This window comes from Madurella fahalii (assembly GCF_045866475.1).
Source record: "Madurella fahalii IFM 68171 DNA, scaffold_1, whole genome shotgun sequence".
Classification (NCBI taxonomy): Eukaryota; Fungi; Ascomycota; class Sordariomycetes; order Sordariales; genus Madurella; species Madurella fahalii.
In genome coordinates this window covers 5,909,872-5,936,192 of record NW_027263971.1, presented here as the reverse complement: position 1 = coordinate 5,936,192, position 26,321 = coordinate 5,909,872, and the positions used below count along the sequence as shown (strand labels likewise).

General features: G+C 56.1%; 7 protein-coding genes and 1 non-coding gene across 8 annotated transcripts; 5 read left to right on the top strand and 3 right to left on the bottom strand.

The window, feature by feature from the left end:
• Positions 1-735: 735 nt before the first annotated feature.
• TES1 (acyl-CoA thioesterase) lies at positions 736-1,951 on the top strand (the record flags this gene model as incomplete). Its single annotated transcript, XM_071057237.1, has 3 exons — positions 736-837; positions 930-1,826; positions 1,895-1,951. The coding sequence occupies 3 exons, from the start codon at positions 736-738 to the stop codon at positions 1,949-1,951; spliced, it is 1,056 nt and encodes a 351-aa protein (XP_070913338.1).
• A 913-nt stretch (positions 1,952-2,864) lies between these two features.
• Positions 2,865-6,790, bottom strand: MFIFM68171_01814 (Putative zinc-finger domain-containing protein; the record flags this gene model as incomplete). The annotated part of the gene is made up of 7 exons (XM_071057236.1): positions 2,865-3,076; positions 3,169-3,409; positions 3,463-4,043; positions 4,141-5,943; positions 5,993-6,088; positions 6,151-6,510; positions 6,568-6,790. 7 exons carry the CDS (start codon positions 6,788-6,790, stop codon positions 2,865-2,867), a joined length of 3,516 nt encoding a protein of 1,171 aa, XP_070913337.1.
• A 933-nt stretch (positions 6,791-7,723) lies between these two features.
• Positions 7,724-15,017, top strand: MYO1_2 (class II myosin; the record flags this gene model as incomplete). The annotated part of the gene is made up of 3 exons (XM_071057235.1): positions 7,724-8,158; positions 8,216-14,494; positions 14,553-15,017. The coding sequence occupies 3 exons, from the start codon at positions 7,724-7,726 to the stop codon at positions 15,015-15,017; spliced, it is 7,179 nt and encodes a 2,392-aa protein (XP_070913336.1).
• A 404-nt stretch (positions 15,018-15,421) lies between these two features.
• MFIFM68171_t23 lies at positions 15,422-15,495 on the top strand. The gene has a single exon. It is a non-coding gene; the product is annotated as a tRNA-Asn (tRNA).
• Positions 15,496-17,944: 2,449 nt separating this feature from the next.
• Positions 17,945-18,592, top strand: cyp1 (Peptidyl-prolyl cis-trans isomerase-like 1; the record flags this gene model as incomplete). Its single annotated transcript, XM_071057234.1, has 3 exons — positions 17,945-17,977; positions 18,052-18,265; positions 18,351-18,592. 3 exons carry the CDS (start codon positions 17,945-17,947, stop codon positions 18,590-18,592), a joined length of 489 nt encoding a protein of 162 aa, XP_070913335.1.
• Positions 18,593-19,192: 600 nt separating this feature from the next.
• MFIFM68171_01811 (Transcriptional activator) lies at positions 19,193-20,466 on the bottom strand (the record flags this gene model as incomplete). Its single annotated transcript, XM_071057233.1, has 2 exons — positions 19,193-20,308; positions 20,389-20,466. The coding sequence occupies 2 exons, from the start codon at positions 20,464-20,466 to the stop codon at positions 19,193-19,195; spliced, it is 1,194 nt and encodes a 397-aa protein (XP_070913334.1).
• A 1,125-nt stretch (positions 20,467-21,591) lies between these two features.
• MFIFM68171_01810 (N-acetyltransferase domain-containing protein) lies at positions 21,592-22,947 on the top strand (the record flags this gene model as incomplete). Its single annotated transcript, XM_071057232.1, has 1 exon — positions 21,592-22,947. One exon carries the CDS (start codon positions 21,592-21,594, stop codon positions 22,945-22,947), a length of 1,356 nt encoding a protein of 451 aa, XP_070913333.1.
• A 545-nt stretch (positions 22,948-23,492) lies between these two features.
• GLK1 (glucokinase) lies at positions 23,493-25,210 on the bottom strand (the record flags this gene model as incomplete). The annotated part of the gene is made up of 3 exons (XM_071057231.1): positions 23,493-24,911; positions 24,975-25,054; positions 25,114-25,210. The coding sequence occupies 3 exons, from the start codon at positions 25,208-25,210 to the stop codon at positions 23,493-23,495; spliced, it is 1,596 nt and encodes a 531-aa protein (XP_070913332.1).
• Positions 25,211-26,321: the final 1,111 nt, after the last annotated feature.

Here is a 26,321-nt window from a genome sequence, read left to right as displayed (position 1 = left end):
ACCAACTCCTGATAAAAATAGACTTCTTGATTCTGCGGAGATCGGATGGCATGATTAGTTCGGCGTATTCGTTAGATTCAAACGTGCTCCCAAGACCCAACACAAAAGAATTCATCCAGTTGTTTGCAGGACCCGAAGCACTGAGGCGAGCAAGAGGGGCAGCTCGGTTAAAATTTTACACAGCCTCTGTAGAGAGCAGTTAGACCACCTCAGCCATTTCTGATAAGCGACCATTGGTTACCTTCTTAAGCTGTCGCACAAGGCACCGACGAAGATCCCGGCCCGATTCAGGGGAGACCTAGTGACCGGGGTCGGAGTTCGGGACACCAGACAAGCACCGGTACTTGCCGACCAGATCGACAGCTGCTGTCACTGCCGACCAAGCCTCGGTAAAGTGGGACATGGGACGCGGCGACACATGTACGGAGCATGCGACCTTCGAAAATCATCATTAAGGGGATGAGCTATGAAACAAAGTCTCTGCTTTGACTCAGCTACATTGCCCCGCCCGCATCAGTTTTTATTCAATTTTAATTAATTTTCGCTTCTTTCCCTCTGTAATTGTTGTCCTGTTTGTTGTCTTCCACCAGGCTTTGGACAAAAGCGTCGAGTCGAGGCTTGAAACCGCCAACCAAGCGGTTCTGACGTTTCACACGCCGCCGACGGACCGCCTCTACGGCCAGCACCCCGAATCGAGTCCCCGTCGCCGCAACTGCCTGTGTGATCAGGACCGCAATGGCCGACCGCCCCACGTTGCTTCGGCCGCCCCCTGATGACCCCAACAAGGCGCCCATCGAAAATGTCTTGGAAGTGACCGAGTTGGCTGTCCTGGGACCTGTGAGTGACCCGGCTACGCCGGCATCCTGAGCTTAGAGCTTATGCACACTGCATCTATGCGCTCGTTGTCTGGCTAACACTGCCCAAAACAGAACATCTTCACCAACACGCGCCAGCCATGGCATCCGCCAGGGGCGCGGGGCATCTACGGCGGCGCCGTCATTGCCATGTGTATCGGCGCAGCGCAGCGTACCGTGGCCGACGACTTTCTTGTCCACAGCTGCCACTGCTACTTCCTCCTAGCCGGCTCCTCTGAGCTGCCCATCTTGTTCCACGTCGAGCAGGTGCGCGATGGCCGGTCGTTTGCGACCCGCACCGTCCAGGCGCGCCAGCGCGGCCGCTGCATCTTCACCACGACCGTGTCCTTTGTGCGCGAGTCGTCGAGTGGCAAGCCGGGGAGTCAAGTGAGCCACACATCCGCAATGCCGCTCGACGAGAAGGGCATGCCCATGCTGCCCCCTCCGGACGACTATACCGAGGAGCCCGAGCTGCTCGTCCGGGGCCCGTTCCAAGGGACCAAGATCGAAGTGGTCAACCGAGAGAGCGCCGATGTCGGGACCAAGAAGACGAGGCAGTGGGTGCGGGCGCGGGGCAAGATCACGGGCGGCCTGCCGGCGCATCTCGAGGCGCTAGCCTACGTATCGGACAGCTACTTCATCGGGACCATCACCCGCATCCACAAGCTGTGGCGCTTCCCGTTCAAGGCTGAGGACTACAACAACCTCCCGGCCGACCTGCAGGCCAGAGTCAAGACGCTGCACCACTGGGAGGGCATGGGCGACGACCCGCGCGAAATGGTGGGCCGCCCGACCATCGGCATGATGGTCAGCCTGGACCACACCATCTACTTCCACGAGCCAACAAAGGTGCGCGCTGACGAGTGGATGCTCAACGAGATGGAGAGTCCCTGGGCAGGTGATGGGAGGGCCGTGGTGATGCAAAAGATCTTCAGCAAGGACGGGACTCTGCTGGCCACGTGTGTGCAGGAGGTATGTTGCATGTGTCATTTTCTCAGTCCGGCGCCTCGAGGAAACTGCTTGCTAATGCATTTTCACAGGGCCTTGTCCGCCTACAGCAGCCCAAATCCGAAGAGGGCAAGGAGTCTAAGCTGTAAGAGAGAGCTTCTGGGTGTAATTTCCATCGGTATTTCGTTGTGAGCTTGATTACATTTTCCGGGATGGGGAGATGGCCGAACAAGGCGGACGGCATGTCTAACGTGGGATGGACATTTGACGCGTTTCGAATAGAGATGAGACGGGTATATCTCTGGACCGGTTCTTGGAGACTATGTTTCAGAACAGTGCATTCTGGTTTCTCTGGCACCTCTCCTCAGCCGATACTAATTACCGTGTTTTACAGATAATGTATATAGACAGAGTGGTCTCAGGGCTTTGATCCGGTTAATCGATTGAACTCAACGTCTGTAGAGCGAGCAAATGTTGGTCGCCACGGTCGTATTGAACCCAATGCTGGTGAACAGTGAACGGGAAATCTTGTCGTCAATTACGCAGTATGGCCTCAGTCTTCCAGGGAATGCACACCGGCGGCTCATTATCGGTGAGCCCCTGCCTGCCTCGCCCGAATGGCTACTACAGTATATATACGTATGTTCTGCTCCCAGCAACTGCGAGGCCAACGAATGTTGACTTTTTTTTTTCGGCGTTTGCTCCGTCCTCGCAACCGGTTGTCCGTCTCACCCCCGACTAACTCTTACAAGCTTTGACAAAAGCTGGGTATCGAATTCATGAAGACGCTACACCCTGGTTTCCGCCGATCTCCGTCCCATCTCCGCGACGATGGCAGCAATGGCAGACGACACCAACGGTGATTGGGTGCGGCCCGTACAAAATATAGATGATGCCCTTAGTAGATGAAGAACGCCCAATGTGCAATGGCATGAATCGCATCTGGAAAGAACAGAAGGGTCGTAGAATAATTCTACTACCGGCCGGACACGGGCTATCGGGATGGTTGCGTGTGGCTAGCCACCTTCCGATTCCGTGTGCTGGTTGGAAAAGTGATCCCGGTTAGATGGTGACTCCCTCCAAGCGGAGTACCTTGGATTTATCCTTGAGGATCTCAGAGCGGAAGTCTATGATCCCGCGGGCTATTGTGTCGAAGTCCTTAACTTTGTCGGCCTTGAATCTTTGGAGAAGCTCCCGTAGGCCCTGAATGAAGCGGCTCTTCTCCTCGCCGCTGTAGTCGTCCGGATTGCCAAGCTCCAAGAGGATTTGGTCATCTGGGTGGTAGAGGGCTAGGAGTCAGCGTCGAGAGGGGCGACGAGTTGAAGGTCTGTTGTTAGCAGCCTGTTTTGAGTCGGGAAAAACTCACCGGGAGCGCTAATGGTGCTAAAATGCTGGAATTGGCAATTGGCGGCACACTGTTCACCGTTGAGTTCAAAGGGACAGAATTCCTTTTGGGGGTCAATCCTGTTGCTGTAAGTCAGAGACTTCAGGCCACCGGCCACCGAATTCAGATAGTCGGCGTGAAAGCGATAAGCGTGGAAGTAACGGAGCGCGCTCTTGTAAGGCATCAGTGTACTGTCAGACTTGGACGCCGGCTCATCATGCACCTGTAAGACTTGTTAGCTACAAGAGGTCGGACCGTGGGAGAAACGACGTTTACTTCTCCTGTCGTCTCGTTCTCGATCTCCTGGAGTTCTTCGCGCGGCTGAACAACGCTCGAGATTTGATCAGGCAACGGCGGTGATGGTTGCCTTGCACTATTCGCGTCGTCACCAGCGTCGACACTGTGTAAGGGTTCCGCTCCTTCCGGGCTGGGTGACCTGGATTCTAGCTCCATTGGCGTGGTCTCATCAACCTTTGTCGCATCCACTTGCCCACGCACTTCGGCAGCAGCCGAGTGGTCGCTGATTGCGTCCCTCGACCGTGAAGTTGCGACCGAAACGTCCACGGCGCCACGCTCAACACCGACATTGTCCTTTGCCGGGAGCTGTTCGAAGCTGTGCTGGCGATCGGATGCGGCGGCTGCGTTGAGAACCTCCACGTTGCCATCATTGATGTTGCTTGGAATGTCGGTAGGACTTGCGGCGGAGCTTGGTACACCTGTCCCTGGCTCGTTGGAGCTGTTGGGATGTGACGACCCTTGCGACTGCTCCCGAGAAGACCCAGCCTCATCCATTGAGACGTCGGTAATTTCTCGGCTTTCCTCGGACGTAGAAAGGATCGTCGACGGTGAATGCCCCACTGTTTGAGGAACAGAACGCCCTAGTATAGGTTAGCGACTGAGTCCATGGACAAGAATCGGAGCATAAAGTAGCAGTTTGTGATAGGATGGGATTACCTGAACCGTTGCCCGAGCCCACACCATTCGGTTGTGGACTTTCTCCCGCAGGAGTGGTATTAAGTTGCTGCAGCTCATCGGTCAATGACTTCTTCTCGGCCAGGCTTCTGTCGATCTCAGCCTGCAGTTGTGCTTCCTCATCCCGCAACTGCTTCAGTCGCTTGAGTTTCTCCTCGAGCGAGGAATCAACTCGGGGCAGATCAAGGCTCATGATCCGACCCCGACGTTCCGCTCGTTTCGAGGGGTCGAGGCGCAACGCGTCCGACGACCTAAAGAGCCTGACTGATGACGCTTCCGGCGTGAGCTGGGGAGAAGCCCTCTCATGCTGATCTGGACTGCTTATCGACCCGACCCGCTCAGTTGGTGGCAGTCGAAAAACGTCGCTTTCTTTGGGCTCCGGTGTCCGTCCCGAATGGTTTGGCGTGAGCGAACCTCCTGATGACTGCTTCGCTTTCCGTCTCGCTTCTGCCAGAGCGATTTTCCTCCTCATCTCTTGGATCGCCTTCTCCTTGAGATCCAGTTCCGTCACTCGTTTCTTACCATTGGTAAGGCTACCGGGCGGAGTGAGAGACGGCGCAGGGCTCGAAAACTGGCGTTGAGGGAAGTTGTCTGTGAGCGGAGGAAAGTCACGGATAGATGGTCCGCTCTGGGTAGGAACCCCGCCTGATTGGATTGACGACGGCTCGACCGGCGATTCCATGTCCATCTCCACATCCATGTCCATTTCCTCGTCGTCGGATACGTCACTCACATCGATTATGAGCGAGGTTTCCTTGCGGGCCTGGCCAAAAGGTCGTTTGAAATGGGCTGACGGTCCTGATGAATAATCCACAAAGTCCGACGCCACAGGCCGCTTCCGTTGGCTTGATGGATTCGGTTGAGCATTTGGTGACAACAGCAAACCGGGAATCGCGGGGCTTTGTTGAGTCTGGTTGGGCTGGGTGTTTGGCGCCCGAGGAAGGGTGGCTGCTGAGACAGCCGGGATTGGCAAAGCGCCGGGATCGCCCGCACGTTTCGGTTGAGTAGAATCATCGGCTCGATCACTTCCTGGTTTTGAGGCTCCTGGTTCAACCTTATCGGTTGCCGACTTCTGAGCTTGTGCTTCTCGAGACTTTTGCAGGGCCGCTATTTTCTGCTGGAGAAGGCGTTCTTTCTCGCCCCATGTCTTGGTTTTCGGGACGCCGGAAGGCGATGGGGCCGAGGCTTGCGGTTGTTCTTCCGTCGCCTTTGGCTTGTCTTCTGTGGCAACAGTGACTGGTTTTGTTGTTGCTGCTGCCGGCGCCTTGGCAGCCTTAGCAGCAAGCAGACGTGCGATGCGGTCTTTCCGCTCCTCTCCTTTCCCTTTTTGCCCCAGGACGGATGAATCCTTTGGGGTAGACGCTGATTGTTGCAGCTGTACGTCAGATAGAGCCGGTTTTGTTGATACAGAGTCGGCACCTGGGCGCGGTTGGGCTGCTTCGGGTGTGGGTGAATCTGCCGCTGCCTTTGGCATGTCAAGATGCAGGTCTTGAAACAGACCCTTGATCAACTTCTCATCAAATCCTTCGTCAATGTAGTTCTGGTATTTGACCCCAAGGGGCCACAACCGCAAGATGGCCTTTTGTGCCTCCTTCTTGGCCTCCTGCAACGATTTAAATGAACCTAGAAAGTCTTTTGATGATTCAGGCGCTGATGTCCCCGGCTGGGGCAGATCTTCGCTTGTCGGTAATTTGGCAGGCGGGTCCCCCGTAAGTTGCAGACCTGGCACAGCCGCATTCGGGGCGTCGGTGGCTGCCGGAGCTGGTACCGGCTGAACTTTGGGGTCTGCGCGGGATGTCAGCCACGTCATGAGCATGGGAAGAACACTGGTTACCATCGCCTTTGCCCGCCGTGGGTTGCGGAGTCGGAATCTCGCTCTGGATCTCTCGGGGAGACAGAAACGGCGAGTAAGATGCCGACCGTTCCCGACCTAATACCATTAACTTCTTAGTTCCGGACATTCCAGGCTTGAGGTGAAGACTAAAATCGTACCCTCGTTACCCTTCGAAGCCCCTTCACCCTCATCCTCGTCACTTCCATAGAAGCCGCCATCGGGTGTATCGGCGGCACTCGTAGGTTGACTTTGATGACCAACCGGCAGTGGCTTGGAGCCAAGCTTTATAACATCTGCAACCGGCTCCCGGGGTTCGTACAAGTCCTCGAATTGTCCCTCACTCAGCTCGCCCTCCTCAATATCAGCGTTGACAGTCCGACGACTGGACGGAGGGGCAGGCTGGCTGGGAGCCTTCGTGCTGCCACGCGGGCCACTAGTTGTACGGTCCGGTTGCGAGTATTGCGGATCAAGGGCACCTGCTGCAAATGCTTGCCGCGGTGGAATGTGTGGCGCGGACGCTGGGAAGAGATGCGGCTGGGCCCAAGGAATCGAACCGGAGTCAAAGCTGTATTGACCTCCACCTGGGACCGGCGCTCCTATCCCAAGTCCGGGGATATGGCTCGCGTTATAATCGAAAGAGGCTTGTGAAGCGTCACGGTATATGTCGGGAGTGGAAGCGCTGTACGGTGCGGTATAGCTTGGTGCAGGATAATTCGGAGCATTTGGGTAGCCGTACGACGGAGGTGGATGCTGGCCGTGATACTGGCCGTAGCCATAGGGAGGCGGGTATTGCGACATGGCGTAGGGATGTGTAGAGGACAAGCCGCTAAAACTGGAGCATTTCGAGAATCGGAGACGAGACCAGTCGAGGATGGGGTAAGTCGAGGATCACAGGCCAAAGTAACCGGCCGAAGAATATCCCGTATTCGATGATCAAAGGGGTTGGGACGCGGCAAGACAAAGGGTAGTCGGGAGCTGTGTGTGGCGCTCGAGCGAGCAATCGACCCCAAGCTCTGATTTTAAGCTTGAATGGCGAAGGACGGATAGTCTATGCTCCGGAAATGGAAGTGGGCACAGGCAATCAGATGGATTCCGCTTTTCCGGCTGTCGGCGGGCGTGCAAACCACTGAGATTTGATTAACGGAGACAAACGTGGCGCGGACAGTAGAAACATGAGGTTTGGCATCAACGGATCCGCCGAGCGCGCGTTGAGCGACGGTGAAAAAGAAGCAGCGGGCTGTCTCAAAGGACGCTAGACCCGAACCGGCCCGACTGCGCACGGGCCACTGCAGTGGCACCAAAGGTAGCCTTGCAAGGGAGTTAGTGTACCTCCGTATCACACCTCACAGCGCTTGCGGGTTTGTTTACTCTGCTAGGGTTGTGCTGGGGCAACCACAGCCCAACTTGGGCGGCACTTAGTCCTGCCTCCCTTCGCCAGTGCAGGAACTCCAACAACCGTCTCCTCTCCTGTTATGCAACCAAAGAAGCCGCAAAGACAAGGCCAAATATTCCAGATTATCGGCTTTATCAGCCAGGTTTTTCTTGTTTTTGCTTTCTGTTTCTGCATTTGGGGATTGTATTTCCGCCTTTGCTGGATTTTCGCAACATTGCGCGGGGTTTCTCTTCTGGATGTTTACATGACCGCTCCATGGTCAGAGCAGCACTTCAGCATCCGTTCCGGCAATATTCCATGAGGCCTTCGGATTTCTAACTCCCACCGACCAGCGTACCATGTCGGTCCGCAATAATCCTTTTGCGAGGAACGCCTCGTCCTCGACAGGTTCGAGTGGGCTTGGCAGGCCGAAGTCCGTTCTCTCGCCGTCGCCATCTCTGAGTCCGGCATTGCCCTCTCCGCCCGCCCATGGCCGGACACAGACTCACAACATGTTCGCGACAACATTAGCGCCGTCAGGGTCGGTCCGGAGTAGCCATGCTCGCGGTATGTCGAGGGAGGCAGCGGCGAGCTCGAGCACATTCGCGCCGTCGTTCATCAAGACCGAAGACATGCGGAAGCACACCAATATCGTCGGGGGAATTGAGGGCGAAAACGACTTCTCGGGCAAGAAGTATGTGTGGCTTAAGGACCCACAAACAGCATTCGTCAAGGGATGGGTGGTGGAAGAGCGCGAAGGGAACAGGATCCTAGTCCAGTGCGACGATGGGAGTGTAAGTATGCATCCGGAGATCTCGAGGCGCGCCCGTCCGCTGACAACAGGGAAACAGCAGCGCGAGGTTGACGCCGAGAGCGTCGACAAAGTCAACCCGGCCAAGTTCGACAAGGCGAACGACATGGCTGAGCTGACGCATTTGAACGAGGCGTCTGTAGTCCACAACCTCCACACCAGATACATGTCCGACCTGATCTATACTTACTCCGGGCTGTTCCTTGTGACAGTAAACCCGTATACGCCTCTCCCGATTTATACCAACGATTACATCAACATGTACAAGGGCATGAACAGGGAGGACAACAAGCCTCATATCTTCGCCATGGCCGACGAGGCGTTTCGCAATTTGGTCGATGAGAACGAGAACCAGAGCATTCTGGTTACCGGCGAATCCGGCGCCGGAAAGACCGAGAACACGAAAAAGGTCATCCAGTACCTGGCTGCAGTGGCGCATTCTCAATCCCCGGTGAAGAGCAAGGGGCAACAGCACTCAAACCTGTCCGCCCAGATCCTGAGAGCAAACCCGATTCTCGAAGCGTTCGGCAACGCCCAGACGGTGCGGAACAACAACTCGTCTCGGTTCGGCAAATTCATCAGGATCGAGTTCAACCGCAACGGATCAATCGTCGGCGCATTCATAGACTGGTATCTCCTTGAGAAGTCCCGCGTTGTGCGCATCAACTCGCAAGAGCGCAACTACCATATATTCTATCAGCTTCTTAGGGGCGCCGATCGGGGGTTGAAGCATGAGTGTCTCTTGGACGGCCTGGACGTTGAGGATTTTGTCTACACGCGTGACGGCCAAGACACCATCACGGGCGTATCGGATCGCGATGAATGGGATTCGCTCATGGAAGCCTTCATGGTAATGGGGTTTTCCGAACAGGAGCAAGCGTCCATTCTGCGCACCATTGCAGCTGTGCTCCATCTCGGCAACATCACGGTTGTCAAGGAGAGTAGATCCGCGGATCAGGCTCGCCTCGCGCCCGACGCCAAGGAAGTCGCTGCAAAAGTATGCAAGCTGCTGGGCGTTCCCTTGGAGCCCTTCCTTCGTGGGCTGTTGCATCCCAAGGTCAAGGCTGGCAGGGAGTGGGTTGAAAAGGTACAAACGCCAGAGCAGGTCCGCTTCAGCATCGACGCGCTCGCAAAGGGTATCTACGAACGGGGTTTCGGCGACCTCGTGACCAGGATCAACCGCCAGCTCGATCGCCCAGGTATGGGCCTCGGCGACACCCGGTTCATCGGCGTTTTGGATATTGCTGGGTTCGAAATCTTTGAGCACAACAGCTTCGAGCAGCTTTGCATCAACTACACAAACGAGAAGCTCCAGCAATTCTTCAACCACCACATGTTTGTCTTGGAACAAGAGGAGTACGCCAGGGAACAGATAGAGTGGCAGTTCATCGACTTTGGCAAGGACTTGCAGCCGACCATCGATCTGATTGAGCTTTCAAATCCGATTGGCGTGTTCTCCTGCCTCGACGAGGACTGTGTCATGCCCAAGGCCACGGACAAAACCTTCACCGAGAAGCTGAATGCATTGTGGGATAAGAAGTCACAAAAGTATCGGCCATCTCGCTTGGGACAAGGGTTTATTCTCACTCATTACGCTGCCGAAGTGGAATACTCGACGGATGGGTGGCTCGAGAAGAACAAAGACCCCCTGAACGACAATGTCACTCGCTTGCTCGCCGCCTCAACTGACAAGCATATCGCAAATCTCTTTGCCGATTGTGCCGACCAAGACGATGAGGTTGGCGGGATGCGCAGCAGAGTGAAGAAGGGCCTCTTCCGGACGGTTGCCCAAAGACATAAAGAGCAGCTCTCGAGTCTCATGGCACAGCTGCATCTGACACACCCACACTTCGTGCGGTGCATCCTTCCCAATCATACAAAGAGGCCGAAACAGTTCAGCGGCCCGCTTGTGCTAGACCAACTGCGGTGCAATGGTGTGTTAGAAGGGATCCGTATCGCTCGGACCGGCTTTCCCAACAGGCTGCCGTTCGCTGAATTCCGGCAGCGATACGAGGTCCTTTGCCGGGACTTGCCCAAGGGCTACCTGGAAGGCCAGACCGCAGCAAGGATGATGCTGGACAAGTTTGGTCTCGACAAGACTCTCTACCGTGTCGGTCTAAGCAAGGTTTTCTTCCGCGCTGGGGTTCTCGCCGAGCTCGAAGAGAAGCGAGATGCGCTGATTACTGAAATCATGTCGCGATTCCAGGCCGTCGCTCGGGGCTACATGCAGCGGAGAATCGCTTTCAAGCGTCTCTACCGAGCCGAAGCGACCAGAGTCATTCAGAGGAACTTCCAAGTATACCTCGACCTGTGCGACAATCCGTGGTGGCAGTTGCTCATCAGGATGAAGCCTCTCCTAGGAGCGACAAGAACCGCGGCCGAAGTCAAGAAGAGGGATGAGATGATCCGGCAGCTGAACGACAAGATGGAGATGGAGGCCCTGAATCGGCAGAGGCTCGAGGAAGAACGGCGGAATGTCCACGCTGAGATGCTGCGGATCCAACAGACCCTCGAGAGCGAGCGCCTTCTCGCGCTAGACAAGGAGGAGATCTTCAAACGGCTTCAACTCCGAGAGGTGGAACTTGAAGACAAGTTGGCTGGGGCCTTGGAAGATCAGGAGAAATTGGAGGACCAGCTGGACAGCCTGCTTGAAGCGAAGAAGCGCGCCGAGGAGGACGTGGAGCAGTATCGGACGCAGCTTGAACAAGCAGCCGGTCTCATTGCGAGGCTGGAACACGAGAAATCCGAGCTTGCATTGCGTGTTGCGGACCTCGAAAGTGCCATCGACGACATCACCAAGGCGCAATCAGAACGCAGTGAGCAAGAGGCGACCCTTGAAGGGGAAATCAAGATGTTGAAAAGTCAACTCTCGCTCAAGGAACGCAAGGTTCACGATCTTGAGGGGAAGCTGCTCAAAGTTGACCAAGATCTCGATGTCAAGTTGATGACTGCCGAGAAAGAACTGCAATCTTCGAGGAGCAAGAACTCGCAGCTCAGCGCCGAGAATCGTGAGATTCAACAGCAATTGGCTCAGCTGTCCAAGACGTCAACGGACTACGAGGATCTAGTGAGAAAGAAGGAAAGCGAGCTCGCTCTACTTCGTTCGGACAACAAAAAGTACGAGATGGAGCGGCGCAACTTTGAGGATCAGAAGAACATCCTTAGTGCGGAGAGGGAAAAGGCGGTCGAACGTCTTCGCGATGTGCAAGCGCAACTTGCTGCCATGAAATCACAACAATCTCAGCTGCAGAGGGAGGCAGAAGATGCAAAGAATCTGCTGGCTGCTCGACTCTCAGAGGATGTTCAGGCCGATCAAAACCGTCAGATTCTGGAATCCCAGATTAATGACCTCAAAGAGGAGTTGTACACAACGCAAATGGAACTCAGCCGAGAACGCCAGTCTCGCGATGATGTCCTGCTGCTTAGTGAACACAAGTATCAATCCCTGAAGGACGAATACGACCATCTTAACGAGTCAAAGATCACCATCGAGAAAGAGCTGTATGTCCAACAAGACACTCTGCGTCGGACCATGGAGCTTCGGGCGACAGCTGAGCAGGAACGGGACGAGGCTCGCGAAGAGATCCGGCGCCTCCGAATCGCCAAGACTCAGGCTGAGGAAGCCCGTCGTGAAGCCGAAGTTGTTGGGGAACGAGCCGCTTTCAAGGTCGCACGGGAACGCGAAGAGAGCTTGCGCAAGGATCTCGAGGCAGCCCACGATCGCCTCAAATGGTTCGAAGCCGAGTGCGAGAAGCTGAATCACCAGATCGAAGACTTGAACAAATTGATCCTGGAGTCCAGTGAATTTGGGCTGAAAAACGACCAGGCAAAAGAGCGGCTGGAGCGGGAACTGCAAACTGTGAAGAGCCGCCTCACCGCCTCCGAGAACGATAACCGGGCCCTCCTGAATAAGCTGCAACAGAAAGGCCTTGAGATTGCGCGGTCGGCCTCACGGGCGAGCGAGGCATCACGCGGCCAGATCCTGGGCTTGCAACGAGAGAAAGCAAAGGTGGAGGAGCAAAACGCGAAGCTCAACAAGCAGCTTGGCGATTCCCAGGTCACCATTGCGTCCTTGGAGAAGAGGCTCGAGAAGTTGCAGCTGAACCTCGAAGACCTCAACCACGAGGTGGCTAGGGAGGTGCAAAACAGCCGAAACGCGGAAAAGGCCTCGTCCAGCTTCACAGTTCAGTTAGCGGAAGCTAATCGCACCATTGAATCAGAGAGGCAACTGCGGACGCAGGCTCAGGGGACTGTCCGCACTCTGCAGTCCGCGCTGGATTCTCGCGACACCGAGCTGGCTGAGTTGCGAACCCAGTTGCTAAACGCACTGAGGATTGTCGATCCGGACTCGGTGCCTCCTATTCAGACCGACGGCGGTGCTGATAAGTTCCTCAGTAAGAACCTGGATCTGGCACGTAAGATTGAGGACCTGCAGCAGAACCTCCGCGTCCAGACTGCCGCTCGTTCCACTGCTGAAGCCCAGCTGGCGGAACTAAGAGCAGCTAGGAATGAGTCACCCACCAGGCCACGGCTAGAAGAGATCAACGTGAACGAAGCCCCGTTCAACGGATCACCGACCCAGAAGCGCCAAAAGATGAACGGGCGACAGTACTCCAACGCAACGACTCCCCCACGCCGGTTTGCACAACCTGATACCGAGTATCTTCAAGACTCGATCAAGTCCGAAAAGACTGCGGATATCCTCAGCTTCAACAATCGTATGGACCTCAAGGCCGAGATCGAGGAGTTGCAAAATCAACTGCAGCTTGCACAGATGCAGAACCGGCACTTGCAGAGCCAGCTGGAGCGCTCCACAGCTATTCCCGAAGTGTATCCTGACGAGAGTGGCCGGGTCCAGAAGCTGGAGCAAATCAACAGCAGGCTCCACGACATGCTCGACAAGTCGGCGAAGCAGGTGTCGGCGCTGGAGAAGGCCCTTCACACGGGCGAGCTCTCTCTGCGCGACATTCAGACCAAGTCCCATGAGGAAATTCTTGACCTGCTTAACAGCCAAGAGGAGTCTCGTCGATTGCTTCTGCACAGCCATAACGATGCCATCGCAGAGTTGACCGACATGAAGGTACATCTGGAGAGGCTTAGGCATGATCGGGCCAAGATTGAGCTTGACCTCCGCGATGCCAAGTCAGATCTCCAGGAGATGTCGCTCGCAAGAGAACAAGAGGCAGCAAGCCGGGGCCAGTTGCTGCAGGAGTTTGCCGATCTCCAGATCCGGATGGATGCCGAGACGTCCAAGCTTACTGATGTCACTGCCAGTCTCAGTCTTTACAAGAGCCGTGCGGACGAGTACTTCAGCAAACTCGAACACGCCGAGATCGCTGTGCTCAAGGCGAGCCGTGCTGAGCAGTTCGCCAAGACACAGGCAAAGGAGGCCGAGGAGAGCTGCGCGGAGATGATGGCGGAGAGGCAGCGTCTTGACGCCACCATCGAGGATCTCCAGCTCCAGAACCAGAGACTGGAAGAGAAGATCGAAGACATGTCGACCGACCTGGAGGCCACCATGCAGGCCAAGAAGCGACTGCAGCACGAGCTCGAGGACTACCGCAACCAACGGGCAAACGACATTGAAGACAATGAGTCGAGCATGGAACAGCTGCGCAAGAAGTACCAGGCCGAGTTTGCCACGCTCACCAAGGAGCTGGATCTCGCGCGCGAAGAAAAGCTGTTCAAGCAAGCCGAGATCGCAAGGCTGCGCGAAGAGCTCGACGACCTCCGGTCCAAGTGGGATGACGAAGTGCTCAACAGCTCGACTTGGTCCAAGGAGAAGGCTCGCTTGCAGTCGACGCTCTCGGATGTGGTGGCTTCCCGGGACGAGGCGGTCAGCGCCCACAACGAGGCCCAGGGTAAGATCGTGTCGCTGTTGTCGCAAGTGCGCTCGCTCCGGGCATCGGTGGACGAGATTACCTCGGAGCGCGATAGCCTACTTCGTGAGAAACGGAGCGTCGAGTCGCGATTGGAGGAGGCCAAGGCCGGCCTAGAGGAGCTGGCTAAGAGCGAGAGCCCTTCGCTCCGTAACGCTGCCAATATCGACAAGGAGATTCTCGATCTCAAGGCCGGCCTCGCGCAGCAGGAGGACATTGCAGCGGCGGCTGTGGAGAAGATGCGGCGCGCCGAGGCCCTCGTGTCCGAAGTGCAGAAGGACATCGCGGCGGAGAGGGAGGCGAGCGCCGAGCTGCAGAAGCAGAAGGCCGCGCTGGAGAAGTCGCTCAACGAGGTGCAACTTAGGCTTATTGACCTCGAGACTAAGGGTTACTCGACCGCCAGCCAGGACATCAAGTTTCTGCATAAGCGGATCCAAGAGGTGAGTTCTAACGCCCCGCTGCCGAGAAACCACATGATAATACTAATCTACCGCGCAGCTCGAGACGCAACTCGAAGAGCACGAGATTGAGCGCAGCAAGTCGCAGCGGTCCGTGCGCAACGTGGATCGCGTCGTCAAGGACCTGCAGACGCAGATCGAGCGCAAAGACAAGCAGAACACGCAGCTGCAAGAGGATATGGGCCGGATGCGCGACAAGCTGGACAAGCTGCTCAAGACGATCGAGGAGCTCCAGGCGTCGGAGAGCGCCAACGAGCTGTCGGCCCGACGGGCGGAGCGGGAGCTCCGCGAGGAGAAGGAGAGGTCGCTTCAGCTGGAGCGCGAGCTGGAAGGGTGGAAGCTCCGCATGGAGAAGGGCAGCTCCGGGGCCAGCGTCGCGGGGAGCGTGTTTGGCGGCAGCATGCGTGGGAGGCACGGCGGGATGATGCACGGTGACGAGGTCAAGATTCCCCAACGGAAGAGCAGCCTTAGCAGGGTCCCTAGCATGACCAAGGGGTTCTTGTGAGCTTCGGGATGAGGGTTGGGAGGCTGTCTGGTTTGGGGTGACGACGATGTCGAGCTATGCGAGAATTGGCTGATGATAGCATGGTATTGATGATGGGGTTCTTGGCGGCGGTTTCTGCATATTGTTAATGGCAATGTTTTGAGGATACCAACTTAGCTGGAAGGTGGGGGGGGTTGGTTGGTGCGCGACCTTGTTCGGGGTGGCGGTCTTTTAATCATGTATGTTATTCTTTCGGGCCTGATTAGCCTTGTATCATTTCAGGACAGTATTCGAGGCTGGGCAACTTAGCATTGAGGTTAGGAGAAATGCAGTGGCAATTGTGGACAGCATCGTCTGGAAAAGGGGCATCAAGCTTGGCCAGTTAACGACTTATAAGACTAGATTTAGCAGTAAATAGTAAAAAATCCTCTGTGGCGCAATTGGTTAGCGCGTCTGACTGTTAATCAGGAGGTTGGAAGTTCGAGCCTTCCCGGAGGAGTATTTTATTCTTTTTTTATTTTTTATTTTTTATTTTTCTCTTTTTTCCTCCCGTTTCCGTTCCGCATCGAGCATGTCGAACCGAAGGGGCGTATAAACTCCGCATGCCTTGTTTAAGGATGAAACGTTTCTTCAACACCGAATATGTGTTGTAGTCAGGTGTCTATTCTATTGAGGTTCTCCGAGCTTCTCCAGGGCAACATCTTGCCTGGACCCATCTGGTACCGGATTGAAAACATACATTAGAGGCATCCTCGACGCAACCCGTGACTCTTAGCCCATAACCGTTCTTGTTGTTTCTCACGCGCCATGGCCAGAGCGTCGGTCTCCGGTCCAGACCTTGGAGAGCATGACCGAGCGTTACAGGACATGGTGAGGTTTAGACCTGTGCAATCGCTCATTCACAAATCCTGTCATCCGATTCTGTTCAAAGAGTTGGCTGCTTCTCGCGAGTACAGATAATACCAACCGCGAGATAACATCTACGTAGCAGTGCCATTCCACACGGATCAGAGAACTTGCTAGCCCCAAAGTATCCTCCAGTCCTTCGTTTATTTCATGTTGAACGTGGAACGGGGTCGTACTCTCTATCTGGGCTCCTTGCGTAGACCACTGAGCGCCTGCCTTCCTGACGAACTGGGATAACTGCGGTGATGGGTCTCAAGGCGAGGAAGGTGCAACACCGCGGCCGATGGGCCTTCCTTCGCATGAGAAGTGGGAAGGGAGGTTCCCTCGTTCTCCATCCAACTTCTCCCCATTCCATCTCTTCGCCTCCTAACTCATCGTCAAGGACTTTATGCTCTACTTGGCCCGGTCGCAAAAAAGCTTTTGAAATCATCAATCCCGTTCTTGAACAATCAGCAATGTTTACCATGAGGATCACTATCATACTGCTCGCCGCTGCCGGAACTGGCTTGGCTCAGAAGTTCTTGGGTCAACCTGCGTGCGCTGTACGTTGCCTCATCAGTTCCGAACCGCGCATCGATGGGGGCACAGGCTGACGATTCTCCTTCTAGGCCGGTTGTCTAATCCCAGCCATCGCTGCTGCGGGCTGCGGTCCCGACGATCTCGGTTGCCAATGCGGCCCTAACAAGTCAGAAATCGCTAGCAAGGCTATCCCGTGCCTGGCTACTGCCTGCTCAATCGCCCAGTTGGTTCAAGCCCGCAATGCAGCCTCGGCAGCCTGCTCGAGGTACTCGGCCACAGCTACCCCTATCGCAGTCCGCGCCAGCATGGCGGGCCCTGCCTGTTCCAAACCGCGCAAAGCTTATCCGACATCGCCATATACGGCTACCTCAATCGGAACGGTTTCATCCACAGAAATTGTTGCGGTAGCATCATCGACTAAGGGGCATAATGCCACTACCGCTTCATCGGCACCGGCCGGTGTGAGCACCGCAGCCGCTGCAGTTGTGGATACGTCTGTTCTCTTCGCTGCCGGTGTCACCGTGGGCATCATGACGCTCGCTGCTCTGCTGTGAGAATGCTAGGGTGGAAAACAAGAATTCGCCATGAGGGTTTCCAATTCTGCTACATCAAATGTATTGTTAACCACGGCTATCCATCCAGGGAAGGATTAAGGGCGGCGTGCGATTGTGGCTCTCTGACCGAATGCCGCTGTTTGGCTGCTTCACCATGCTGTAGTTCAACCCAATGTTTATATATGTCTTAGGTCACCATCCCTTCGTTGCTGAAGCTGAGACCCCAGTGTGGGCGCCCCCGATAGTCCCTGGATAACCGCAACTCGAGTTATAAGACCTCTTCGCTTGCACCGGCCTCATGCGTGAGCTAACGGTATCTCCAAGTGAGTGTGCTCTTATCTGGTCAAAGCCAGAGCCTCCATGCCCCTGCCCCAAAGGCATCATTCAGCAAGCTAGTCCGAATGGAATCAGATTTTGGTTGGAGCGTTTGTCGAGTTGACTCGTTTTACAAAACGCCCAAGCACGGTTTGTATTAGGCTGAGATCGCAAAACGGTACGTGTGAGGAATTGCACAGCTTGGAGTTACAGCACGCAAAGTACAGAAATAAGTTGTTGCTTTATAATGCACACTACCTGTATACTGACATGATTAGCAGTTAGTTACTGTTAGAATTAACTGATCGCAACACGAACAAAAAGAGCGAGCACACCTACAGTGTGAATACTGTGGAGCCCATCTCACGCAGAGCTTCAGTTTCAACTTGCTTCGAATGTTGCCAAGCCGCGCAGGATACCGCTGTAAACCAACGATTTTATTTGTTGATCTTCCCTAGCTCACTGGCGACGGGCCATTTTAACACTATCGCTCTCGGTTCGCCCAGAAATATCCAAACTACCGCATTCCAGTGGCCGATTCTCGACTGGTGAAGAGGTTTTGGTCGTTCGATCAATCTCACTCTCACCGGCGCATTCACTCACTCACACGCTCTTCACACACCTACCCACGCTCAGTCATCAGCACTCGTCACCATGGCTACCGACGTCGCTCTCGAGACATCAATGGTACATTGCACTTCCCCTTCCCGCATCACCACGGTTTCATCATCCAAAACTCACCAGAAGAAAAAAAATGCCAGGGCACCATCACCCTAGAACTGTACAATCACCACGCCCCCAAGACCTGCCAGAACTTCTCGACGCTCGCCACGCGCGGCTACTACGACGGCACCGTCTTCCACCGCATCATCAAGGACTTCATGATCCAGGGCGGCGACCCGACCGGCACGGGCCGCGGCGGCAGCAGCATCTACGGCGACAAGTTCGAGGACGAGATCCACCCCGAGCTGAAGCGTACGCACCCCCTCTCCCTGCCCGGGGAGCCCAACTCTCTGCAGAGCAGATCCAGAACCGAGAGTAACTGACTGACCCACTGCAGACACGGGCGCGGGGATCCTCTCCATGGCCAACGCCGGGCCCAACACCAACGGCAGCCAGTTCTTCATCACGCTGGCGCCCACCCCCTGGTTGGACGGGAAGCACACAATCTTTGGACGGGTGAAGAAGGGGATCAAGGTGGTTCAGCGGATGGGGCTTGTGCCCGTGGACGGCGAGGACAGACCCAAGACGGAGGTGAAGATCAACAAGGCGTATGTGGTGCAGAATGAGGAAGACATCTAGTTAGGGGGGGGGGGGGACTGAGACGTGTTCTTCGTGCCGCTGCGATCCTCAAGATCAGCTAGACGCCGGCGCGGCGAGATGTCATAAAATATAATACATGATGAATGAATGATGGCAGCCGGGAGCGGCATTACCATCGGTGGGTGGGTGCCATCTAGATTCTCTCCACTTCGTGATCGGATCCTTGTGTTCGGCGGAGGCCAGGGGCAGGACAAGCGGGCCAGGTCCGAGATAGTCTACCTAAAGGTCCTCCTTGCTTTGTACAACGACACCCCTCCCGTCAGCTTGGAAAACACGCTCGTTCTCCCCCACCCCTCCGCCGCATTCTCCTTCGCTGTGGTTGACTCTTTCGTATTCATAGGAGCTGCATTATCATGCGTACCCTGGGTTTCATGAGCGGAAATGCAGATAACGCCGCCCGCCAGCCCACCACCAGCAATGCAAAAAAACTCAAGCCATAACCCCTCACCAATGCAATTTCTTCAAAGAAAGCATAATGTAGCCCTGGGAGCGGGAACCGCCCCGGTGCTCGCCCCTCCCCCCGTCCTTTCAAAGGTAAGATTGTCGATGACCGCTGAAACCTCCCTACCCACGCAGATTTTAGCGAGGCGGCGAGGACAAGGTGCCGGACGACTCGCTTTCCATATCGCGGTCCCTCTTGGCCTTTTTACCAGCCGGAGAGGGCAGTGGCGGCTTTGCCGGCCCGAGCTTGATCTTCTTGGCCGTCGAGGGTCCCTTGGGGGTGGCCTTCTTGGGCGCAACCTGCACTGTCGACGACTTCGCGTCGTCACCATCCACCTTCTGCTCTACATTGAGCATTGAACTGCCTTTGGTTTTCTCCTTCTTGATGGTCGCCGCAGGGCTTTTTGCCTTGAGGACCACCTTCTTGTTGAGGGAGGTTGGCTTGAGTTTCTTCTTCTTGGGGTTAGTGGGATCAGACTCGTCCGCATCCTCATCGAACTCGTCGCCGTCCCGTTTCCTGGGGCTGCCAGCACGGCTCCCTGGCAGCGGAGTGCCCTTCTGGCTGCCGGGCGGCGTGTTGTCATTGTTTTGGCTGCCTGCGTTGCTCCCGTTGCTGATCTTTTGCGCTGCCGCCCTGCTGGCGTTACGCCCACTATTTCCGATGCACGAGCCCATGTGGTTGTTCAATCGCGTCACCAGGATGCATCTCTTGCACTTTGAGCACGTCGCGCTGGGGAAGCTGAGCACGTTTGGCGGCCGGTCCTTGGCGCTCCCTTCGGTGCCCGGCGCTGGAGAGCTCGGGTCGTTGGGGTCCAGCTTCTTCTCCATGTCCTTTTTCTTCTTCCCGCGTCCCGGCCCGGGGGCAACCCACGTCTGGCCGTATATGTCGTAACCAGGCTTGTCTATGTAGGGGTGCTTCTTGCAGTAAATGACGCCTGGGTCGGGCTTCTTTGCGCCTTTCCCGTCTGTCGGGTGCAGCAACCGCGGGAGGTGGCATCGCGGGCAGAGTATTTCTTTGGTCGTCTTCAGCGGGTTGCCCTTGAGGGTAACTTTTCCGTCCTTGTATATCGCCGCCTCTGTCTCAACTTCCAACTCGGGCGGGGGGTCTGTTGATGCGCCGTTTACGGTATTCATGGCGAGCTTCTCAACCTTGATCGCAGCCGTGTTCGCGCGGGCAATCTTCTCATCCTGGTGCACCTTGATCAGAAGATCGTGGACGATGTTGTATAACAGATCGTCGAGAACACCATGGGCCTGCGATAGCAAAATGAATTGTCAGCAAACCTCGGGAGGAGGCAGCACACGGAGTGCGAAGCGAGAGATTGCCGGCTCACAAGCTTGTCCATGGGGTGTGCATCTGCGGGGGCGACGATGACGCCGGCCTTGCCTGTCACCTCTGTTATGTCGGACATGCTGATGGCGGCGTTTGCGAACTGGAGGCTGAAGGGTAGGTAAAAGAAGGCTGGTGGTCTCGTGAGGTGGTGGTTGTGTCTCGATGCGAGCCCAGCACCCAGCCAACCTTGATTGAACCGCAGCCGAATTTTTTGGTCAGCGGCTCAGCATCGGGTCGCACAGCTGCTCCCGGAGCAGGCCCAGCCCGAAGAGCAACGAAGCAATCGAGAGAAGTAAGTGAGGATCGGAAACTTGGTAGATGCTGCGCTCTGCGGTACCCGAAAAAAAGGACTCGCAGCGCCGCAGGTTTGCAATTGATGGTCGCCGTTTCTCGCCCTGAAGGTTGGGTGTGATCGCGAAGCTGCCTAGCCACACGGCATGACTTGCAAATGGAAAATGTTGTCTCGGACCGCTAACCGCGTTTTTGTTAGGGGGGGTTGATGCACTGGACAGTGGGAACCGACGGCGAGCACGGGCGAAAAAAAGTCCCTGAATGACAGATGACCGCCTGCAGATCTGACGGGGTATTCGGCATGTACCTACAATGTCGCCCATCAACTGCCAATGCCCACATACCGGTGATATCAACTTGCATCCTAGACTGTCTAAGCGCCCAAACCGAAGCACGACTTCTAGAGATTACGCGATATCGCCTTCAGTCGGAATGATGCCTTTCCTTTGTCAGAACCTCCCCGACTCACTGAACCTGGACACGGGCCTGGATTCTGCCGGACAAAAAAGGCGGTGTGCATCGCTTCAAGGGAGCCATTTTGCCGGGAGAGGTGGCTGGTCCGGTCGCAATACAGGTTGCCAGCAGTGCCAGCACCCGCCTGGTGGGTCAGCGAGAAGGAGAGGTTGGCGTCATTCCGGAAATCGCCCGTCTGCCCAATGCCCAACCATGCCATGGAACAGCTTCTGGGGGGGTTAGTGTAGGTGATGTGGGGGTTCATTTCCGCCGCCAGGGCCTGGGCCGCCGCCTCAGATCCGTTTTGAGCTCCGGAGCCGGGACCCCCTGGCGCGGAATGTATGACCTCCAGATCCACACGGCGTCCGCTAAATGAGTGCGCATCTCGACACGCGACATCAGATACCCAACGTACGACATATCAGATAATGATAGAAAAGAGTACCGCCGGAGCATTAAGATGCCGCGCGCGCAGCAACCCTCGATCCGCTCCTTCTTCCAACCGCGATCTCAACCCGCCTACGCTGCCCCTCCATCGGGTGCCCCACCAACAGATGACAGCGCCGCAACCAAGTTGACTACATCGCCTCCTCCTCCTCCTCCTCCTCCCGCACCGCCGCTTCCACCAACCGCCGAACCTCCAAGGCAGCCTCCTTCGTCGGCCTCAGTTCCAGCTGTTGTAATACCCGTCACCCTTCCGCCGAACGGTATCCCTGTCCTCCCCCCAGTGCCTTCTCTCCCTTCCGGCGCGAGCATCGTTCCGCTCGCAGAACAGCACATCCCAGCGCTACGGCGGATCAACTCCCTTCTGCTTCCGGTAGCATATCCAGACTCTTTTTACGCCAAAGCCCTCGACCCGCTCGCCGCAGGCCTCTTCTCGCGGGCCATCCTGTGGCAAGACTCGGACACCGACACCCCAAAGGTCATTGGCGGCTTGATCTGCCGCCTCGAGCAGAACCCCTTTGTCGACGCGCAGGGGCAGCCGTTACCTTGGGCCTCACTGCCGGCGCACAGTCAGAAACTAGACCCGGTATCGCTCAACGCGCCCTACCACGCGATCTACATCCAATCCCTCGCGTTGCTCTCCCCGTACCGCTCTCTGGGCCTCGCCGCCGCTGCGCTCGACCACATCATCGCGAGCGCCGCGCTCCTCCCCGCCGCAGGGTCAAACATTGACGCGCGGACAATCTACGCGCACGTGTGGACCGAGAACGAAGACGGGCTCAAGTGGTACCAAGCGCGGGGTTTTGCGCGCCACGGCCGCGAACCGGTAAAGGGGTACTACTTCAAGCTGCGGCCCGACACGGCCTGGGTGGTGCGGCGGGAGATTGGGACTGCGACACCGAGCTCATTACTTTCCACGCGCGGGCCAGCACCACCATCACCATCATCATCATCATCGATGCAGAGCCCCCCAAGCACGACGACAGCCGGAGCCGGCGCCGGCGGCGGTGTCGTAGCAGCAGCCGTCAACCTCGCACCCATGGCTGTGCCCTCAACATCACCGTCCCCGTCTCCATCCCCAGTAGGGGTTACTCCGCCGCCGTCGCTACCACCAGCCGACGCCAATGGTATCAGCAATGGCCCTCCCCGCCGGCAGCCGGCAGCAACAAACCCTTCATCGTCCACCAGCTCCCTCTCCTTCCAAAACACGCGCCCCGAGACAGAGTGGAATGACCTCCCAGCCGATATGGTCGGCCGGAGCCCTCACCTCTCAGCCCCCAGCGGACCGGGCTCGAGTGCTAGCTCAAGGAGCAGCTCGACAGCGAGGAAGAAGAAGGAGAGGGCTTACCCTTCTGCAGCGTTTGGGAATTGATTGGAGAGACATGGTTGGCTACTGTGATGAGTTGACGTTCATGGTCACGAGACCATTGTCTGGACGAGGGTGTAGAACCGTTGGATCAAGTGAGCATGATACTGTGGATACAGAATACCTTACAGAACGAGAAATGGAGTATATCACTCTGCGCTCTCTCAAACGACCCCTGATCCAGGCCAACTCGCAACTCTAGCCGGTTGCCCAGCAGTGACGCTAACTAGCTCGTGGGAGGCATAGTAAGTAAGTACAGGATGATCCTGCTCCCAAGTCGCCGGCGACATATCGGATCTTAAAGCCCCTCAAAAAGATCTGACACGGGTCAATGAGATGCCACAAGATCAGCAACAGCCAGTCCCAGCCCTCACGCCAAACAACCCCAGTATAAGTCATACACGCATCGCTGTCCGCTGGCGGCGATATAGCAACGCCAGCGGATATACTCTTTCGAGGCAAATGATCCCTCCGTTCAGAAACTCCTCTCACATGGTAAAACAACATTTCTCGACGCTCTTCTCCACGGCGATAGGCCACGACCAAGACGCCTAATCTTTCGTAGCCACCTCGCCATTGTCGGGAGCAGCTTTGACCTCGTCCTCCTTGGCCGTCGAGCGTATCTCGCCAATGTAATCCGCCGCGCCCGAGCTCTTCTCCATGCCCGCAGCAACGAGCGCGATGAGAGCAGCGCCAACCCCGGACCCATCCTTTGCAATCCCGATACGGATCCGCTTCGCCCCTTCCTCACCAACGCCGTCGACGATGCGCAGCGCCTCGTAAATCATATCCCGGAAGTACGGATAGTGCTCTACGAGACTGCCGTCGACGCCAATGTCGATGGGCTCGTCCTTGAACTCCGGATTGTCCAACTTGCCCGACTGCAAGACAATGGCGGCGATGGCGACGGCCGAGAGCCGGGCAGCGCGCCGGCCGATAGCATTAGCAATTTCCTTGAACGCCTGGGCGTCGTCATAGGCCGGCGCGTAGACCTGCAGGTCCGACTCGAGCGCCTGGCGGAGAGTGGAGAGCTCGGGAGTGTTGTCCGCCGCTGCGACCGACATGATGGCAGTGTCGAGACCCCATTGCTTATAGAGGCTTGACGTTTCCGCGATGTTGGTCGTTGAGACCCAGTCATTCGACGATGAGTTTTCATCCTTGAAGAAAGAGATGTTGGGGTTCTTCAAGAGGTCGACAACCACCAACCGCAGAATTTCGCCGAGAAACATTCCCGAGACGCGTTTCTCGTACATCTGGATGCCGGGGTTCGTGCTCTGCTTGTCCAACGCAATGTCCCACGGCGTGTTGGGCAGGACGTTGAGCTGGTTGTCGAACGAGCCCCATTCGGTGTTGATGACCATCTCACCTGTAGAGCTGTCGTACTCGCCTTCCAAGGGCTTTTTGAGCTTGGACAGCTTCTCGACATAGGCGCCGTTCGTGCCGGTGCCAAAAATGGCACCCAACGTGGTGCCGTGAGTGCCTGGGGCGGTGTATGAGCGTGCCATAAGAGTTCCTACGGTGTCGTTGACGAGAGCGGCCACTTTGACGGGAAGGTGGAGCTTGTCAATCTCGTCTTGAAGGAGCGCGCAAACGTCCTTGCCGACCGCATCAGGAATGTCAAAGCCCTTTGTCCATCGTATGAGAGTGCCCTTGTTGATTCCAATCTGCTTGACCGGGAAGCTGAACGTGAATCCCATGCGGAAGGCGTGCTCGTCCCTGTAGCCATCGGGCGAACTCATGGTCATGCGGCGCCTGACGTGCCGCTCGAAGTGGTCTCCATGGTGCTTCTCAAGGAACTTTTTGACTTCAAGGGCCAAGAAAGCAAACAGCTCTTGCGCTGTCTTTGCGACCATGAGCTCTCTAGGGATCGCAACTTTGCTGTAGGCAAGGTTGAAGGTAGTGTCACCATTGAGCTTGATTGAGCAGACGCGGAAGTTTGTCCCGCCAAGATCGACAGCCATGTACAGACCCTGTACGAAGAGCGTTAGCAGGACATCGGGCGGCCTGGCTGGAGCGCATATTTTTGAACCGACCTTCTCGGTGCCATTAGGTACCGCAGTGACGTATGTAGGGATCTGGCTCAGACTAGTTCCATCCTTTTCCAGACCCTCCGCTTGGGGACCCGTTAGCAGAGTTCAAAGGCTCGGTGGCTCTCTCAAATTCGGCACCCACCCATCTGGCGGAGGAACTCCTTGACCCCCTTGTTGACATCCTCGTCCGTGTACTCGAATTGAGCGACAATACTCTTTGCCTCGGCTGCAAGAGACATGGCGAGCGGTTTCGAGACGGGCGGGTTAGTTGCGAAGGGTAGCGGATTTTCGCAGATGGAGAGGTTGTTGGTAGCCGTTGCTCCGGGAGATTGGCTGGTTTGGGGATATAAAGGAATATTCAATGCTGGAGAAAAATAGAGTTTCGAACCAGGCAGAAAGAATTGGAGAACCTGAGACGGAGATGGCTACGTTAGTTTATAAGGATGCGGCCAGAACAAGGTGTTGGCGGCGCGGATGGAGGGGCAGTTGGCGGCACCACCAACCCAATGCGGGGTGTTAGTAACGCGCAAGACGAACTACCTAGTCTGCAGATAGCTTGGACGCAGACTTACAAGGGCGAAGATTAGGAAGGCCAAGGAGCACACGTGAAACCTGTTGAACGAGGAATGACCGGGGTAGCCGCGCGGATTTGCTTTCCGATTACCAGCAGCTGGTGAGCTGTTAAAGCCGCGCCGCAAGGCGCCTGGAAGCTCTGGGGATGACGTTTTGGAGGCTGCTGGAGGGACAGCTGCGGGAGCGGGGTATGATAGGCTGGCTGGGTGGACCGCGGGGTTTTCTGGGGTCGTCTTTGTCTGCCAGCCAAGTGAAAACGGCCCGTATGTGGAGAGTCGCTCAATGAAGTCATTGACGAGTTGCAGCTTTGGTTGCGATTTCGGGGTGGCTGGACCCTTTGATATTAACCTTCACTACGCCAGACGCCGGGATGATGCGAAATGGCGTAGCGAATTGCCCTGATGGTACAGTCGGCGAAATATGCTAGCTCGGCGCCAGCTGGGCAAAGCGTCGGATCGTCTCGGGGGGCTCTGGACTGTATTCTGCGGCGGAGAACACTGTGCTACCACCAACCGGGCTTTAGAGAGAACGGGCCTAAATATATAAGGTCGATAATAGAGCGATAATAGAAAGAGTCGATGAGGATCAAGCTTTGATGGGACGGATACTGCCAAATACAAATATGTGAGGTGGGGCGTTGCGAAGGCTGCAGATCTGCGGTCAAGAACAACGCCAAATCTCGCTCATGCGTATTGGTTTCCAATCCCACAAAGAGGGGAGTATCACAGAGCCCGAGATAAGTCAATGGCCTTCTCGCAATCTTTTGATAATCAGGTA